Raw genomic sequence first — 16,483 nt, 5'->3', positions numbered from 1 at the left:
TCCATGGAAATACACACAAAACTAAGTCCCACATATAGGATTATTAATAAATACAATACGATATATGTTTTGCTACTGAATTTCACATGAGATTAATTTTATTCAGAGAAAGGAGTTGGATTGCCCCTTGGTGTCAGCAAACCTAAAACCAAATAACAAGCCAACAGTACTGAGGATGAGAACAGAGTTTCATCCTCGCCTAGTCTAACCTCTGTCTCTACACTCAAGGAATCTCTCCCACATCTCTTCTAAACAACACCAGCAAGGACAACTCAAGTTACATCTCCTGGCAGGTGCCAGAACTAGACTAGGTCATTCATCCAACACTTATGAAGCATTCTCCACACATAAGTATTTATTACTTCCCGAGGAAAGGAAAGAATCTCAAGTGAAATGGATACAGGCTTTTGGTGTAGGAGATTAAAATCAGAGAAGAATGAACTGGACAGTGCACGTCATCTGTTCCTGGAGCCATTCTGCTGTAAAACACAGTGGGCAGACAGGCTCGGTAACTCCAGATCTGTGATAAAAGACAGGTCATCACCACAGGTAATTGGCAATGTCCCATGCTCCTCACTGTTGAGAAGGCAGGGCCCCCTTTTAGGCCTCTGGCCATTTGATTTCCTTTTCTATGTAGCAAGTGTTTCAAAGGAGTCAGCTATCCCATGAGAAATCGCAGCGGGGAGGATTCCACAAACCTGAAAAGGAGGCTTTACCTACACGTGAATAAGATCAACAGTAAGAAGAGGTAATAAGAGTGTGCACTCTGTAGTGCAGGTCAACTGAGTGTTAACAGCGGTAGGCCTGGTCTGAATTTAGGAGTGTGGTATAACAGCCAGGCAGCTAAAGGGGCCCTGAGGAGGTTATGGTTCAACCTGAGTGATGAACAGAAGAAAGGAATTCCAGTAAGGACCAGAGCAAGAACAATGACCAGATGTGGAAGGAAAAGAGACTGAAAGTTCCTATAGGAGAGGCCTGGGGGAATGAATTAGAGAAGGAGGCTGAAGCCAAGTGGTGGCAGGCCTTGAAGAGTAGGCAGATTCTCTGGAGGAACCTGGTGGAAAAGTGGAGATTCAGAAATCAATCCAGCTAAGGGTGGGGAAGAGAGAGGCCAAGAAGTCCCTGAGTTGGCAGGGTGGCTACTACATGATACGTCTGCCCTTGAGGATAGATAACCATGTGGACCCTAGAAGGTAAGCTCCATGAAGGCAGGAATTTTTATCATAACATATAGCCCTGAATTCCCAGGGCTGGCACATATAGTCACTCAATAACTATTTGTTCAATGAATGAATCAGAGATGGATGTTAACACCTAAGTCCAAGTGAGCTTGACTTAACCTCTAATGCAGTTGATTAAAGGCAGGTATTTGAGACAAGAGGAAACAACTTCAAACACCAACACCTGTCACCAAAATCACTCAGTGATGAAAAGTATCGGTCAGCCTTCATCAGTTGCCAATGAGTCAGCACTCTGGGCTCCAAAGCACAGGAAACAAAGTGAAAAGACAGCAGCATTTTCCCACTAAAAAATTATGTGGGTCCAGGTATCCCAACCTAAAGCTTGGCACTGCAGCTCAAAACCAGCTTGCTGTTCTCTTGGCTCTTATTTCACATTATTCCATAATTGAAGGCATGTCCATCAGGAGCGAAAACTAATACTAACCACTATGAAAGGTCTTTTCAACAGCCCAGGCCTCACAAAGAAACAAGCCCTTTAGCTATCTAGAAAATTCCTATTCATCTTTCAAAACCCACCAAGCCTTCTCTGATGGCCCCTCCTTAGGCTGGTACTTCTGTATAGTGCACATACACTTCCACTAATATTACCATTTAATTTTAAGTTTCCTCTACTAAACTGAATTCTTTAAAAAAGAAAGAAAAAAAGAAAGAAAGAACAGTCTCTTATTCATCTGTATTACCAAGGCTCAGCATAGTGCTCAACAGGTTGACCTCAACAGAACCATTTTTACCCTAGTATTCTACATTAAATTCTACCTCTCAGCTCCAAGTCATTGGTGAAGGTTCCCACAGCTGAGAGAAAGGGTAGAAGAAGACAAGGGTGCGAGTGGCAGAGGCAGAGTAGGGGCTCAAGGGCTGAGGAGAGGAGTCCAGGTCAGGAAGAGTTCCCAGGCTGCAGTGGCTTCTGCAGTCTTCTCTGCAGGAAGAGATCCAGGGTACTCCGAGGGAGCTGGCCCTTCTCGAGCCCAGCCTACCCACAGGCTGCTATTCCTTTTCAGTGGGTTCACGCAATACAAGCCCCAATCTTAACCTATCAAATAAACTGGTGGTATCTTCCCCAATCCCAAAGAGGAAACAAAAAGAGGTGATGTCTGCAAAACGAAGTTTCTTCTGCATCTGATACCACCTCAGGCTAAATGGTAATGAGCAACTACTCCAGCGAAGTCATTACTCACATAAAACCTTGTTGGTTAGGCAAGAGTGATCAGAATATCAAAGGATAAGTTAAAAACAAAACGTCTCCTAGGATTTTCTGGGCTAGGATTTTATCCACTGGATTTCCATAAATGTATGGTCACCATGTCTAAATTCCCTTTCGACTGTCATTCAATCATTTGAGAAATGTTTTCCTGAATGCCAACTATGTAGAGGGGGCCCTGCTAGGCTCCGAGCAGCATGCAGATGCCTCCCAGGTCACTTAGAATTGAATAGAGGAATTAAAACATAGCACACATACTAACACCAGGAAAAGAATGGAAAGAGGGATTCAGAGAAGGGAAAGATTAATCCAGATGAACGGATTCAAGAAGCCTTTTGGAAGAGACAGAACTTAAACTGGACCTTGAAAGATGGACAGAATATACAGACATTAAAGAAGGATCCCATTCCCATCCCACAAGGCAAAGATGAGAGTTCTTCTGGGTGGGAGAAAATCCACAACCAAAGGCAGAGAAGAGCAAATATACAGAGACTGTTAAGGGAACAGCAAATGGCTGAATGTGAACAGAATCTGTAACAAATACATAGATCAAGCACACACTGGACCCTCAAAAAATACTGAAAGAACTGGGGTTGGTCAGGCAGACCTCTAAATGGGTTGGGACTGAACTAGAAAACAAAGGAGTTTTGTTGTTTTAGAAAAAGTCATCTAATTGTGCTTGTATGAAAGAGCAGATAGAAGACCAAAGTCTGAGGAAAAGGTAACAAAACTCTTAACTTTTAGATTAATCTAATTTCCTGTCTTTACAAATGAGGAAACAGACACCCAAAGAGATTTAATGACAGAATCAAAGGAATACGAACTGTGAGTGTCTGAACTAAGGCAGGGGCAGTATAAAGAGGAGGGAGATAGTTTACTGGGGTAACTACTTCCAAACCTACTGTCTTTCTTCTATCCCTCTTCTTCAGCACCCTGCTGGGTGGTGCACTGCCTAGATTACCTGGGACTTACTTTGGTAGCTGCTCTACTGAAAACACAAGGATGCCAACCCGCAACAACCTGGCTCCTTTTCTCTTCTGCTCTGACCCACTGCAACTAGGTGGCCCTCCCCACGGGAGATGTCTCAGAGGGCACCCGATGCTCATTCAACACACCTGGCCCCTCTCTGTACCAGCCCCACCTGATCTCGCCAGAGGTCTCTTCCTCCATCACCACCAAACCTGCCTGTTTTCCCCGTCCAACTGACGGTTCAACACAACGACTGCAAACGTTTCTTCAGGAGCTACAACTGTTATCCCCTTCGAGCAGTTAAGAAAAGCAATAACCCTCCCCCAAAATGACAAGGACCTGTATCTTTCGGCCCAAGGGGGCTCCTGAATATGCTTCTTATTCTCAAGAGACCGGAGAGAATCGCACTAAGTGTCAGAGAGACCCCAAACGCAGAGGTCAGGCATTCCTCTGGTTCCCATCTTGAAACACACATGCTGAGCCATCACCGGCGTCCATCCCAGTCCGCTCCTGGACTGATAGCGCACGGAGGGCACAGTTCAAACTAGACGGCCAGGGCCGCCCACCGCTCCCCCGCGGGGCGGTCCCAGCGTGGAGGAGGGGCGGAGCAGAACTAGGTCCGGAGCGTCACACCGAGGAAGTCTGGTGCCTCGGTGGGAACCGTGGATGGCCCGGGGCAGAAGTAGGGAAGCGGGTTTTAAAAAGGCTGCGGATGCTGGCCCCGAGCGGGCGAGGAGGGGAGAGGAATGTCTGCGGAGGGCGGGGGGGCGGGGGGGGGAGGAACCAGGCTGAGAAAAGCCAGGGGAAGGCCCCTCCTGGCCTCATCCGACCCTGCGACCAGGGCCTAGGGAGATGATGGACGCGCAGGGGGCGTCACGCGCTGGCAGACGGAGCTACGCCGGAGAGGTAGGAGGGTGGGGGGGGATGCACTTACCTTCTTTACCGCCGGCTGGAAGAGGAAGTCACCGGCCTCCTTCAGGTCCAGCCAGATCATGGGCATGCGGGGCACAGCCTCCATGGCGGCTTGAGCCCGCCGGCCACCCGGCCGCTCCCCTAGCTGCCCCAGCTGCTGCCTCAGCCTCGCGCCCCGCCCCTCCACGCCGGAAGTCACTCGTCACGCGGGGCCGAAAATTGCACGCAGGGCCTGTTGGGAAATGCAGTCCTCCCCCGCGCAGCCTTCAGCGCTAAGCACAGCTGCCGTTGCGCATGCTCACTCCTCCGCGGGGAGGGCGTGGAAAGTGAATCTCCAGCCCCCTTCGAAAGGGTGTCTGGGAATGATAGTCTTCCTCCATTTAGCTGCGGAGCTGGGGCAGGGTGGTTTTCTCCTCCCTCCCTAGCCAGGACCTCGGGTCCTGGCCTTGGCCTTGGCGCTCCTGTGTCGGAGCAAGTGCATTGGAGCCCATAAGCTTATAGTCCCAAGTAGAGTCGGGGACATAGAAGACAGGGGCAGGCGTTCTATAAAGATAACGTGGCAAGGGGAGCCTGGCTGGCTCAGATGGTGGAGACTGCCACTCTTGATCTCTGCGTTGTAAGTTCGAGCCCCAGGTAGGACGCAGAGATAACTTAAAAATAAAATCTTATGGGTGCCTGGGTGGCTTAGTCGGTTAAGCGACCAACCTTTGATTTCGGCTCAAGTCATGATCTCAACAGTTTGTGACATTAAGCCCCACTTGGGGCTCTGCGCAGGGAGTTAGTGTTTAATGGGCATAGAGTTTCAGTATGGGATGATGAAATAGTTCTAGAGATGGATGGTGGTAATAGTTGCAAAACAATGTGAATGCACTTAATGCCAAATTGTACGATTAAAATACAAACTTTATGTTAGGTATATTCTACTACAATAAAAATTTTTTGAAAAGAAAATGCAGGACCTTGCAATTATTTTTTTAAGGGAAGGGAAAAATTGACCAGTACCGTAAAAGAGCTTATTTCTGGAAGACCATCTTGAGGTCGCCTGGCCATAGGTGAAGGCATTGAAGATAATGCCCATGCCCTGAAAAATCCCAACCATGAGGAAGAGGAGAAAGTTGCCCCAACACAATTTATAGTAAATGAAATGCAGGAACATAAAGTAGCCCATCTTGGGGTCCTCTGATGGTGTGGTAGTGGCCAGCCATAAGGGAATCATTAGACCTTGACACAGCAGCTGGGACCAGAGGAGGCTATGGCGGTGGGAGACATAGCATAGCATCGCTGAGCAAGGAAAGAAGCAAGATAGGACATGGGACTATGAAGCAGGCAGCTACAGGAAGCAATTTGGCCACAGGACAGACAGTTTAGGCCCCAAACACGAGACAGCAAAGGGTCAGGATTAAGCAGTTGGAAGTCAGTATGGACTGGAACAGTCAGAAAGGGACAGGACAGGTTGGGAGTAGGAAGCCTCCTCCTAAGACAGGGAGGACCTAGAGAGGCAGGCATTCCAGGTGGGTGGAACTGCAGCTACAAAAGAGATCTCTGACTAGGCTCCAGGATTCAAAGGAGCCAGGCAGATGGGTCCCTACCTAATCAGTTTCCTAGAGCAGCACCTTTGGCCTTACTGTCCTACTGTCCTTCCTTCCCCTAGCTTCACTCTCCTCTTTTCTTTTTTTCAACTTTTTTTTTTATCTTTATTTTTGAGAGAGACAGAGCATGAGTGGGGGAGGGGAGAGAGAGAGAGAGAGAGAGAGAGAGAGAGAGAGAGAGAGAATCTGAAGCAGGGTCCAGGCTCTGAGCTGCCAGCACAGAGCCTGACACAGGGCTCGAACTCATGAACTGCGAGATCATGACCTGAGCTGAAGTCAGATGCTTAACTGACTGAGCCACCCAGGTGCCCCTCACTCTCCTTCTCTTTAGAATGGGACCACCTTGTCCCCACATGGTGCTTCTGGGGTTGAACTACAATTACAGATATGATCACAGACTGAGTGGCTTTAACAGCAGAATTTAATTTTTTCACAATTCTGGAGTCCACAAGTCTGAGATGAAGGCGTTAGCAGGGTTGGTATCTTCTGAGGCCTCACTCTGGTTTGTAGATGAATGTCCTCTACCTGTGTCTTCGCATGGTCTTCCCTCTGTGCATATCTGTGTCCTAATCTCTTAGGACACCAGTCATACTGGATTAGGGCCCACCCTCATGACCCCATGTTAAATTAATAACCTCTTTCTCCAAATACTGTTACATTCTGGGTCCTGGGGGTTAGTACTTCAACATATGCATTTGGGGGAGACACAATTCAGCCTATAACACAGGGTCAGTGATGTAAAGGGCAATTGGTGTGAGATGTATCAAAAACCAAGAGGTTCTGTGAGAGGGCCTTGAATGTTAAGGCAATGGGTAGGGATAGGCCATTGGAGGCGAGACAGCAGAAAGGATGTGCCTGGGGTAAGAAGTGCCCTCCCAATGTACATATTTCCTCACAGGAATGGACAGAGTTGGGAGTCCGGGGAAGCCTAAGACTCCATAGGACTGAGGAAGAGGAGAACCCATCACAAGGGGGCAGCAAACACCCCATTCAGCCAGATCGGTTCACCCCTTTCTCAACACAATCCCATCACACTCAGCAGGGCTGGAAGGTCCTCAGAGACACAGACATCCACCCCCCATTTTATGGAAATGGAAATTGAGGCCTGGATTGGTGAATGGATCGCTCAAGTCTCCCAGCAAGCGAATTGTAGAGTCCAGGCTGGGCCTGGGTATCGTCCCTCCCAGCTCAGTTATTCAACAAATATTTACTCAACACCCCCTGTGCCCTGTGCCCTGTGCCCTGCGCACTGTTCTAGGTGCTGTTGAATAAAACAGGTAAAGATCGAGGCGCGTGGGTGTCTCAGTCAGTTGAGCCACTGATTCTTGATCTCGGCTCAGGTCATGATTTCGTGGTTTGTGAGTTCGAGCCCCACATCAGGCTCTGTTGGTGGGAGCACAGAGCCTGCTTGGGTTTCTGACTCTCCCTCTCTCTGCCCCTCCCCAGCTCGCTTGCTCTCCCTCTCTCTCTCAAAAATAAATAAACTTAAAAAAAATTTTTTTTAAATAAAACAAGCAAAGATCTCTGCCGTAATGAGCTCACAATCTAGTGAGGGGTCACAGACATTAACAGAATAAAGAATATACGGTATGTTTGATGGCAAGAAGAGCTATGGTAAGACAAAACATATAAAGCAGCAGAGAAGAGGATGGGAGTATGAGGAAGGGACATTTGCAATTTTGTATCTATACGGGGTGGGGTGGGGAGAAAGATTCACTCAGAAGGTACCATTTGAGCAGAGATCTGAGGAAGTAAAGGAGCAAGCCAGGGACATAGCTAGGGGAAGAGAGTCCTAGAAAGAGAGAAGAAAAGAAAATGCAAAGACCCTGAGCCAAGATTGTGCCTGGAGAACATTAAGGAGGCCAGAGTGCTGAGTCCAGGGCGTGTAGAAAACAGCAAGAGATGGGGTCAGAGAGGGTGGAGGTGGGGTCGGGGGTTGCATGTGGTATACGGTCCCTAAAACCATGGTGTGGACTTGGGCTCTTCCTTGGGTGGTCTGGGGAACCACGGGAGGGTTTGGCACAGAGGAGAGATGGTCGTACATAGGTTTACAGGTTACACTGGCTGCAATATTGATGGACTGGGGAGGAGGGTGGTGACTCGGAGGAAAGGCCCATACCAAGAATTCTGGACTCCCAGGATTCTGTTCTGGGTGCTACAGAGAGGAGGTGGGGGCAGAACTGCTGCCTCAGGGTCTTCACAGAGAGGACCCGGGCACACACAGGAAACGTGGGGTGGACTTGAGGAAAGAATATACCACAGGGAAGAATGGGGTGGGATTTGGTGTGTGTTTAGGCCACATCGCCTCCACAGAACAGGGTAGAGGGTGGGTAGAGTGTGAATCTCAGGGGTGGGGAATGGACAGAGAGCCTAATGGGGTAGGTGAGGAGAGAAGTCTTCCTAGAAGAAGAGAGGTTATCCTCACACTCTGTGCAACTCCTGTCAAACTCCCAATGTCTGTGTGTGTGTGTGTGTGTGTAAGTTGACAAGATGTGTCTCAAATTTATATGGAAAAGCAAAGGTCTAAGAAGAAAGTATACAGTCTTAAGAGAAACAAAATGAGAAGATCTGTTCTACCAGATGTCTAATCCTGTTAGAAAGATGAGTAATTGGAACAGGGTGGGTATTTCATCAGGAACATAACATTAGACCATTGGAACAGTGTAGAAAACCCAGTAACAGACCAAAGCCTTCCATGTCCATCTTTTATTACTTTTTAAAAATTTATTCATTTTCGGAGAGAGACAAAGAGAGAGAATCCCAAGCAGGCTCCATGCTGTCAGCACAGAGCCTGATGTGGGGCTTGATCCCACTAACCATGAGATCATGACCTGAGCTGAAATCAAGTGTTGGCCGCTTAACCAACTGAGCCACCCAGGGCCCCCTGAACCCTTCCAAGTCCATCTAATGGACTCCAGAGTTAGCACCGCAGGCCAGAGAGGAAAGGGGAGGGGGGGCGATACTGACAAAATGATGCAGGTCAACTAGTCACCCACGTGGAAACAATTAAATTGGAGTCTGTTAAGAGGTGAATTGTATCCCCCATGAAGATATGTTGAAATCCTAACCCCCGGGTATCTGTGACTGACTGTAGTTAGAAATCAGGTCTTTGCAGACATAATCAAATTAAGATGACATCATATTGGATTAAGGTGGGCCCTAATCCAGCAACTGGTGTCCTTAACATACTTTGTCCTTAACATACCTACATACTTTGGTTGTGGCAAACCCCTCAATCACGTTAGCCAATTCCTTAAAATCAGTCCGTCTATCTACATGTCTATTAACTATCTATCTGTCTTCTTTTGGTTTTGTTTTCTCTGGAAAACCCTGGAGTCTACCTCACATCATGTTTCCAGTAGTGCATGAAGTCAGGAGAATGGTCATCTTTGGGAGTGGGGGAAGAGAAGTGATTGGAAGTAGGGGGCACACGAGGAGCTCGTGGGATTCTGTTGAATGTTCTGTCTCTCGAATGATCAGGGTGCTGGTTACAGGAATTTGTTTCCTTACTTCTGTAAGAGGTAAATAAACCAGGCTGTACACGTCTCTACTGAGCATTTTTTGTATTCGTGTTACAGTTCAAAAGTTAACATAAATTAATTCCAGGTAGAGGCACCCGGGTGGCCCAGTCGGTTAAACTTGATTTAAGCTCAGGTCATGATCTCACTGTTTGGTTTGTGAGATTGAGCCCCGAGTTGGGCTCTGCGCTGACAGTAAGGAGCCTGCTAGGGGTTCTCTCTCTCCCTCTTTCTCTGCCCCTCTCCTGCTCGCACATGCATGCACTCTCTCTGTGTCACTCTTTCTCTCTCAAAAATAAATAAACTTTAGGGAAAAAAGTAGTTAATTTTAGGGATATTAAGGACTGAAATGAGAAAGGCAAATACCTCTAACTTTTAAAAGTAGATATAGGAGAATATCTTTATAAGTCAAACAGGGAAAGATTTCTTAAGGTATAGAAAATACCAGCCATGAAGGAAGGTCAATAAATTCAACTTCATCTGAGTTAAGAAATTCTGTTGAGCAAGACATCATAAAACACAGGAGCCAGCTTAAGAGGCTTCGTCCACCAAATCTGGGACAATTTGAGAATCAAAATATAAGGATATTAAAGGATTATACCCCATCAAATAAAAGAATACATGAACTTATACAGGTATAAGTAAATAACAGGACAAACAGCCGAAAGCCAACTGCTAGATTTATTAGGAAGGAAGAAATTAGAAAACCACTCTTCAGCAACCATCATATTAATAATTCAGGCAAAACCATCAATGGACATAAAACTAGTGAACTTAAGAAATAAAGGAACACAGCAATTATATAGTCCCATAGTATCTCCCCACGATATACTTATTAATTACAAAGGGAAAAATAGTAACTTTCAAATGAAGAAACTTGATAGACTCCACTTTAACTAAGTGATGGAATTTAGTATCACCAGCAATGGGATAAATCGACATCATGTGCTTCTAGGTATTAGGCATTGAGGACAAAGCCTCAAAAATGCATTGCATGGGGCGCCTGGGTGGCGCAGTCGGTTAAGCATCCGACTTCAGCCAGGTCACGATCTCGCGGTCCGTGAGTTCGAGCCCCGCGTCGGGCTCTGGGCTGATGGCTCGGAGCCTGGAGCCTGTTTCTGATTCTGTGTCTCCTTCTCTCTCTGCCCCTACCCCGTTCATGCTCTGTCTCTCTCTGTCCCAAAAATAAATAAAAACGTTGAAAAAAAAAATTAAAAAAAAAAATGCATTGCATTACTCTAATCTTGAATCAAAGTTAGACAAACCTACATTAAGGGTTTGATGACATGACTGGTTTATAATCTTCAAAAATGTCAGTGTTATGAAACACAAAGAAATGCTGTTTCAAACTGAAGGACACTAGAGAGACATAACAATGGAATGAAACACATGATATGGGATTTTCTTTTGCACCAAAGGACATCACTAGGAAAACTGCTGAAATCGGAATAGGGTCTGTAGATTAGATAACGGTAGTGTACTAGTGTTAATTTATTAAATTTGAGACTTGTTCAATGTTATATTTACGTATAAGGGAATGCTCTTATTCTTAGAAAATATACACCGAAGTATTTAGGTGGGAAAAGGCATCATTCTGCCCCTGTCCCTTACTCTCAAGTGTCTGGGAGGAAGGGGCAGGGAGAGAAGAGAAAAAAGTGTGTGTGTGTGTGTGTGTGTGTGTGTGTGTGTGTATGTATTATATATATAATATTATAGAAAGAGAGGAAGAGGATGCAAATATGATAAAATATTAACATTTGGGGAATCTGGGTAAAGAGTATGAAGAAATTCTTTACACTACTTCTGCAACTTTTCTATGTAAGTCTGAAATTATGTAAATATATAAAATTAAAAACAGGACACCATAAAGAAAATGGAAGGACAATACAAAACTGGGAGAAGGTATCTGTCAGACATAACCAACAAAGGATTACCATCTAGAATATGTAAAAAACTTGGAGTGTCTGGCTGGCTCAGTCAGTAGAGCACATGTGACTCTTGATCTCGGGGTTGTGAGTTCGATCCTCACGTTGAGCATGGAGCCTACTTAAAAAAATAAAATAAAATAATAGAATAGAATAGAATACATAAAGAACTCTCACGAGTTCCCAAGAAAGACAAACAGCCTGATAGGAAAATAGGCACACAACTTGGAAGGGAACTTACAAGAACAGCCCGACACAAATGGAAAGATGTCTAGCCTCATCAGTACCCAGGGAAATGCAAACCCGAACCATGATGAAAGTCCATTTTATACTAATCAGATGAATGAGTAAACATCAGTCAAAAATAAGCAGTAGCACAGCTAAACATGGCAGAACTCTGAGACATCCTGGCCTTTGCAGTGACAGCCTGGAGGTTGGGCAGCACCCCCTGAGGGGGGAGAGGGATGCCAAACCTGCTGGGCCAGGGCTGGGGTCAACACATGGGATTCTCAGATGCCAAGGTCTTCCTAGCCGAGGTCTCAGTGTCTGTGGGTAGTAGAGCCAAATTGCTGTTTCTGGAACAAGTGTGTGTCCCCATGGGCCCAATACGGCCACAGCTGCTTTCTCCACCCCATTTGACACGTGCAGGCCACTGGGCGAGGGCTGTGTTCCTGGAATCTGTGCCCCCTCTCTTGGCCACCCCATTAGAGCGAGCGGGAAGCTAAGGCCTGAGAAGGGGAGGGGCTTGGCCAAGGGTTCACTGGGCTTTTCTCATAATTCTTTGGCCCGTGTGAAAATTTCTTGCTCCAAACATCTTCTCGAGGAGGTGAAGAAGTTGTGGGGACATTCAGAAGGAATTGCAGGTCTCAGCTGCCTGTGGTGCTGGCTGAAGAAAAAACTGGCACAGACCACTCACGTGAATAGGATCTCGCCTCCCGAAGGTGGATGACTTTTCTGGGGAGTGTCCACTTCCTGCTCGCTCCACCCTCCAGAGTCCCCCAGAACCTCACCCACCCCCTGGCTCAACCTCAGGCCCCCGGGCCGAGTCACCTGCTCTGTGGGTCTCGGAGAAACCTCCTGCTGGGCAGACGCCTGGAATCCTGTCTTCACCCTGTGCAGCTCGGCTCCCAGCAGGCTGGACCACCCCGCAGCCCTCATGCTGAAGACGCAGTAGTTGGGATCCCAGCACCTCCACTTACCAGCTCTGTGCCTGGGTCCAGTTCTTAATTTCCCAGTGCCCGAGTTTCCTCATCTGCAAAATCGGGTCCTGGTCAGAGCCCAGTCTCAGCTGCATCTCTAGGCCATCACTGCCCCCCAAACCACCACTGCCCTAAAAGCCACCTCAGGTGACCGAGGTCACCCAGGGTCCTCTAGGTAAGTGGAGCTGGAATTGGTACAGAGCCACTCACATGGCTTCCAGAACTAGGGAGCCCACCCCAAAATATCTTTCTGAGGTGGCAACTTTCAGTGACTGTCCCTATTTGAACTGGCTGCTCAATGGGGTCTCTGGTTTCTCCAGCAATCAAGACTCCCAGGTGTCTCTTACTGGACGATATCCTGGCCAGCGTGCAGTTTCCTCCATCTTTGCCTGCAGGGCAAATATGCGTATTTGTGTAGGTGAAGGCTTGCTATTAGGATGATGCCAGGGACCCCTCAACAGTCCTCTCCCATGAGTCAGCCTTGCCTGACACATTGTCCTGGCTACCCTGATGTGCACTGCCTGAGCATGCACCGGCTGCACGTTATTAGCATGCCTCCGTCTGCAGGGGGCACTCTAGGTCCATGGATCTGTGGCTGGACTCCAAACACCAGAATGACCTCAGGCTGTGGAGTCCACACTTCAGAAATCTTTCTGAGGCTATATTTTAAACTTGGTGTCTCTTATCGGATAGGATAAAACTTAAAATTAGGCGGATGCCAGTTACTCCAATTAGCCTGTTCCTGTGACCAGGCCTCTTCCCCACAGCTGACCTGTTCCAGGTCCCTGGTTTCCCTGGCCTTTGCAGTCCCCTTGTGCACAGCCTGCACTATGTCAGCTGGCCTTTGGCTGCTGGGTCCTTTCAGGCCACTGGGACTCTAGCCAGCCTCCAACTCCTGGATAGCCTCCAGAATAGAGGGAGCCCACCCCCAAAAAAATCTTTCAGAGGCTCCATTTAAAAAAAAAGTCTATTTTTTTTCAACGTTTTTTTGTTTTTTTGTTTTTATTTTTGGGACAGAGAGACAGAGCATGAACGGGGGAGGGGCAGAGAGAGAGGGAGACACAGAATCGGAAACAGGTTCCAGGCTCTGAGCCATCAGCCCAGAGCCCGACGCGGGGCTCGAACTCACGGACCGCGAGATCGTGACCTGGCTGAAGTCGGACGCTTAACCGACTGCGCCACCCAGGCGCCCCTCTATTTCTTTATTTTTGAGAGAGAGACTCAGAGAGTTGAACTCACAAACCTCGAGATCGTGACCTGAGCTAAAACCAAGAGTCAGAGGCTTAACCACTGAACCACCCAGATGCCCCATCGGAGGCTCCATTTTAAACTGGGGACTGTCAGTCCCCATTTGGACTGGTTGCCTGATCTGTAGCATAGGAAAGGAGAGGCCCCTTTCAGGAAGTCACCAGCCCTACATGTTTTACCGGCAGGCCCTTGGGCAGACTGGCCAGGGTAGCACCTAAAAGGGATTGCAAGTGGCAGTGGATCAGAGAAAGGACAATGGCGGGGGCCTGGAGGACTCTACGGCTAGAGGTAGGCTTGGCAGCAGTGGCCTGTGTGGCCCAGTACCAACCGAGCTATGAGGAGACTGTCACCCAAGCTTTCTGGTTCTTCAGCAGGGGCAATGAGGTCAGCCCCTCTTCAGCCTTCTGGAAGCCATCCTGCCGCCTAGTTCGGTAAGTGTCTGAGGGCCCAGGCTGGGGAAGCAGGTACCATCTGCCTTAGAACAGGAAAGAATGCCTGTCAACAGGCACAGAGTGTTTGGTTAACATTAGCTATTGCTGTTATTATGATAATGTTTCTTCCATGGTAACGTAAGACAGAGATTGTAATCTCAAGGCCTGACAGCTGGCTAGCTGGTAAATTTGGGGGTTTGCCCAAGGATGAAATGTGGGTCTAGGGATTCAGCCTATACTCAGGCCCTGGGCATAAAGGAATATGCAGAGCTGTTTTTCAAAGGACAGATGAGAATTGAACTGGTCTCTTTAGAGCCTCACACGGGGTGGGGGTGGGGGTGGCGGACTTCCGGTGTCCGGTGCCAGTCCTATTGCCCCTCTCCCGGCAGCTGAAGATACAAGGCAGGTATTCTTATGTCATAGAAGTGGAAACTGAGGGGCAAAGCCAGGAAGTGACCCCTCAAGGTCATATGCAGCTATGCAGTGGCATCCTGTAGCTAGTTCCCGAAAGCCCCCCACACACTAGATCTCCGTGGAGGCCACTTAGGAGGCCCCTTTAAGAGGTTTTGGTGGGAAGTGCAGACACCTTGGCTGAGCCCCTTCCGACGACGTGTAACTGTGCTTTTGTTCTGTCATCTGAAAAGGGAAATCTGATCACCAGTTTCCTCCTGCTTCTTTGGAATCCCAACACCACCACCCACTTCAACTTCAGGAGAAAAGAGAAGGTGTGCCTTCAGGGAGGGTGGGGTGATTTCCCAGCCCCAGGGAGTGGAAGAGAGTCCTGTCCACTCTCCCACCTCAAGGGCGCCCGCTGTGTGTCTGCCTCCACCCACCTCAACCTGGCCATGTGAGGTTGGACTTTTTAAAAACCTGTTTTTCCCTTATTGCTTTTTCTTCTTATAAATGATTATCAATCATGCTTTAAAAAATTACTAAATATGGGGCGCCTGGGTGGCGCAGTCGGTTAAGCGTCCGACTTCAGCCAGGTCACGATCTCGCGGTCTGTGAGTTCGAGCCCCGCGTCGGGCTCTGGGTTGATGGCTCAAAGCCTGGAGTCTGTTTCCGATTCTGTGTCTCCCTCTCTCTCTGCCCCTCCCCCGTTCATGCTCTGTCTCTCTCTGTCCCAAAAATAAATAAACGTTAAAAAAAAATAATAATAAATAAATAAATAAATAATTACTAAATATAAAAAAGAGAACAAATCAGGACCAAAATCCGCCCAGAGATCATCGTTTTTATAGAATTAGGAAAATGACGTTTTATTATAGCGAATGAACAAAATGTGGAGACGCAAAATAAAATTTTAAATCTCCTGCAACCCCACTACCCAGGGACCGACATTAACCGTTAGTGTATCGTCCTCTGTATCTTTTCTATTGTACACACTTCTATTTTCCATAAATATGGCCTCCTCCGGGCATGCTAATTTATGGAGGCCTTTTCCCATTTAATCACTTACTGAACGTCCTTTATTTAGTGCACGCCTCCACTGTGGGCCCGGCTCGGGGTCATCCTCTGTCTGCATCCCTGGTTCAAGGAGGGTTCGAGTAGGGCCGCGGAGAGTCGTGCAGCACGCGGGCTCCCACGGGGATCCCGTCCGTGTGCTCGCTCCCGCAGCAGGGACCAACCAGCCTCCTCGCCCTCTTGCTGCCCGCGCCTCCGCGGAGGGAGCAGAGATGGGCCCCGCCTCCTCCACGCCTCTCCACCCGTCCCGCCCCCTTCTACTCCCCTCCCCGCCTCCTCCCCCAGTCGCTCCCACTCCCCATCTCCCCTGCCTCCTCCCTCAGTCCTTCCCACCGCCCCCCCATCTCCCCTCCAACTTCCCTACCTCCCTCCATTCCCCCCTACTCTTCCCACGCCTCCACCCACCCCTCTTCCTCCTCCAACCTCCCCGTGATTAGTTCCCATCGCTGGTGGCTTTCTGCCAGGTCACTGTCAGACCACTGAGGGGCCACCACTGGGGCCATTGACTTCAGCACAGTGGGGCCTCAGTTTCCTCATCTGGGAAATGAAAAGACTCATCAAAGTCTTCTCAAGGCAAGTTGTCTTGAGAAGGTGAGGGGAGGAGATGACTGCCCAAGGTTTGGGAGGTGGTGAGGTGGGGAGACACTGGTGGTCCTGGCTTCCCAGTTCTCAGGACAATGCCTGTGCTCTGGCCCTGAGCTCTGGACCCAAGACTCCTTGGAAACTGACCCTCCTTTGCATCCCACGTTTGGGAAAATGGGAACCAGAGGTGGGGCCTCCTGGCCACTG

At 48.3% G+C, this 16,483-nt stretch overlaps 1 protein-coding gene across 4 annotated transcripts in view; it reads right to left on the bottom strand.

The window, feature by feature from the left end:
• The window catches only part of PTPN23 (protein tyrosine phosphatase non-receptor type 23), a 35,286-nt gene extending 30,771 nt beyond the window's left edge, over positions 1 to 4,515 (bottom strand). For 2 of the 4 annotated variants that reach the window (XM_045049491.1, XM_045049492.1), the window contains exon 1: positions 4,343 to 4,515. In XM_045049491.1, coding sequence (XP_044905426.1) covers positions 4,343 to 4,426 — 84 coding nt within the window. In that variant the 5' untranslated portion in view covers positions 4,427 to 4,515. Of the gene's footprint in view, positions 1 to 3,747; positions 3,901 to 4,342 lie in introns of those variants that run through there. The other 2 variants (XM_003982194.6, XM_045049493.1) reach the window with 2 other exon arrangements.
• Between the last annotated feature and the right edge of the window lie 11,968 nt (positions 4,516 to 16,483).

The sequence above is a fragment of the Felis catus genome, chromosome A2, assembly GCF_018350175.1.
Source record: "Felis catus isolate Fca126 chromosome A2, F.catus_Fca126_mat1.0, whole genome shotgun sequence".
NCBI lineage: Eukaryota > Metazoa > Chordata > Mammalia > Carnivora > Felidae > Felis > Felis catus.
Note: the sequence above shows the minus strand (reverse complement) of the source record. Positions and strands in the feature narration are given on the sequence as shown.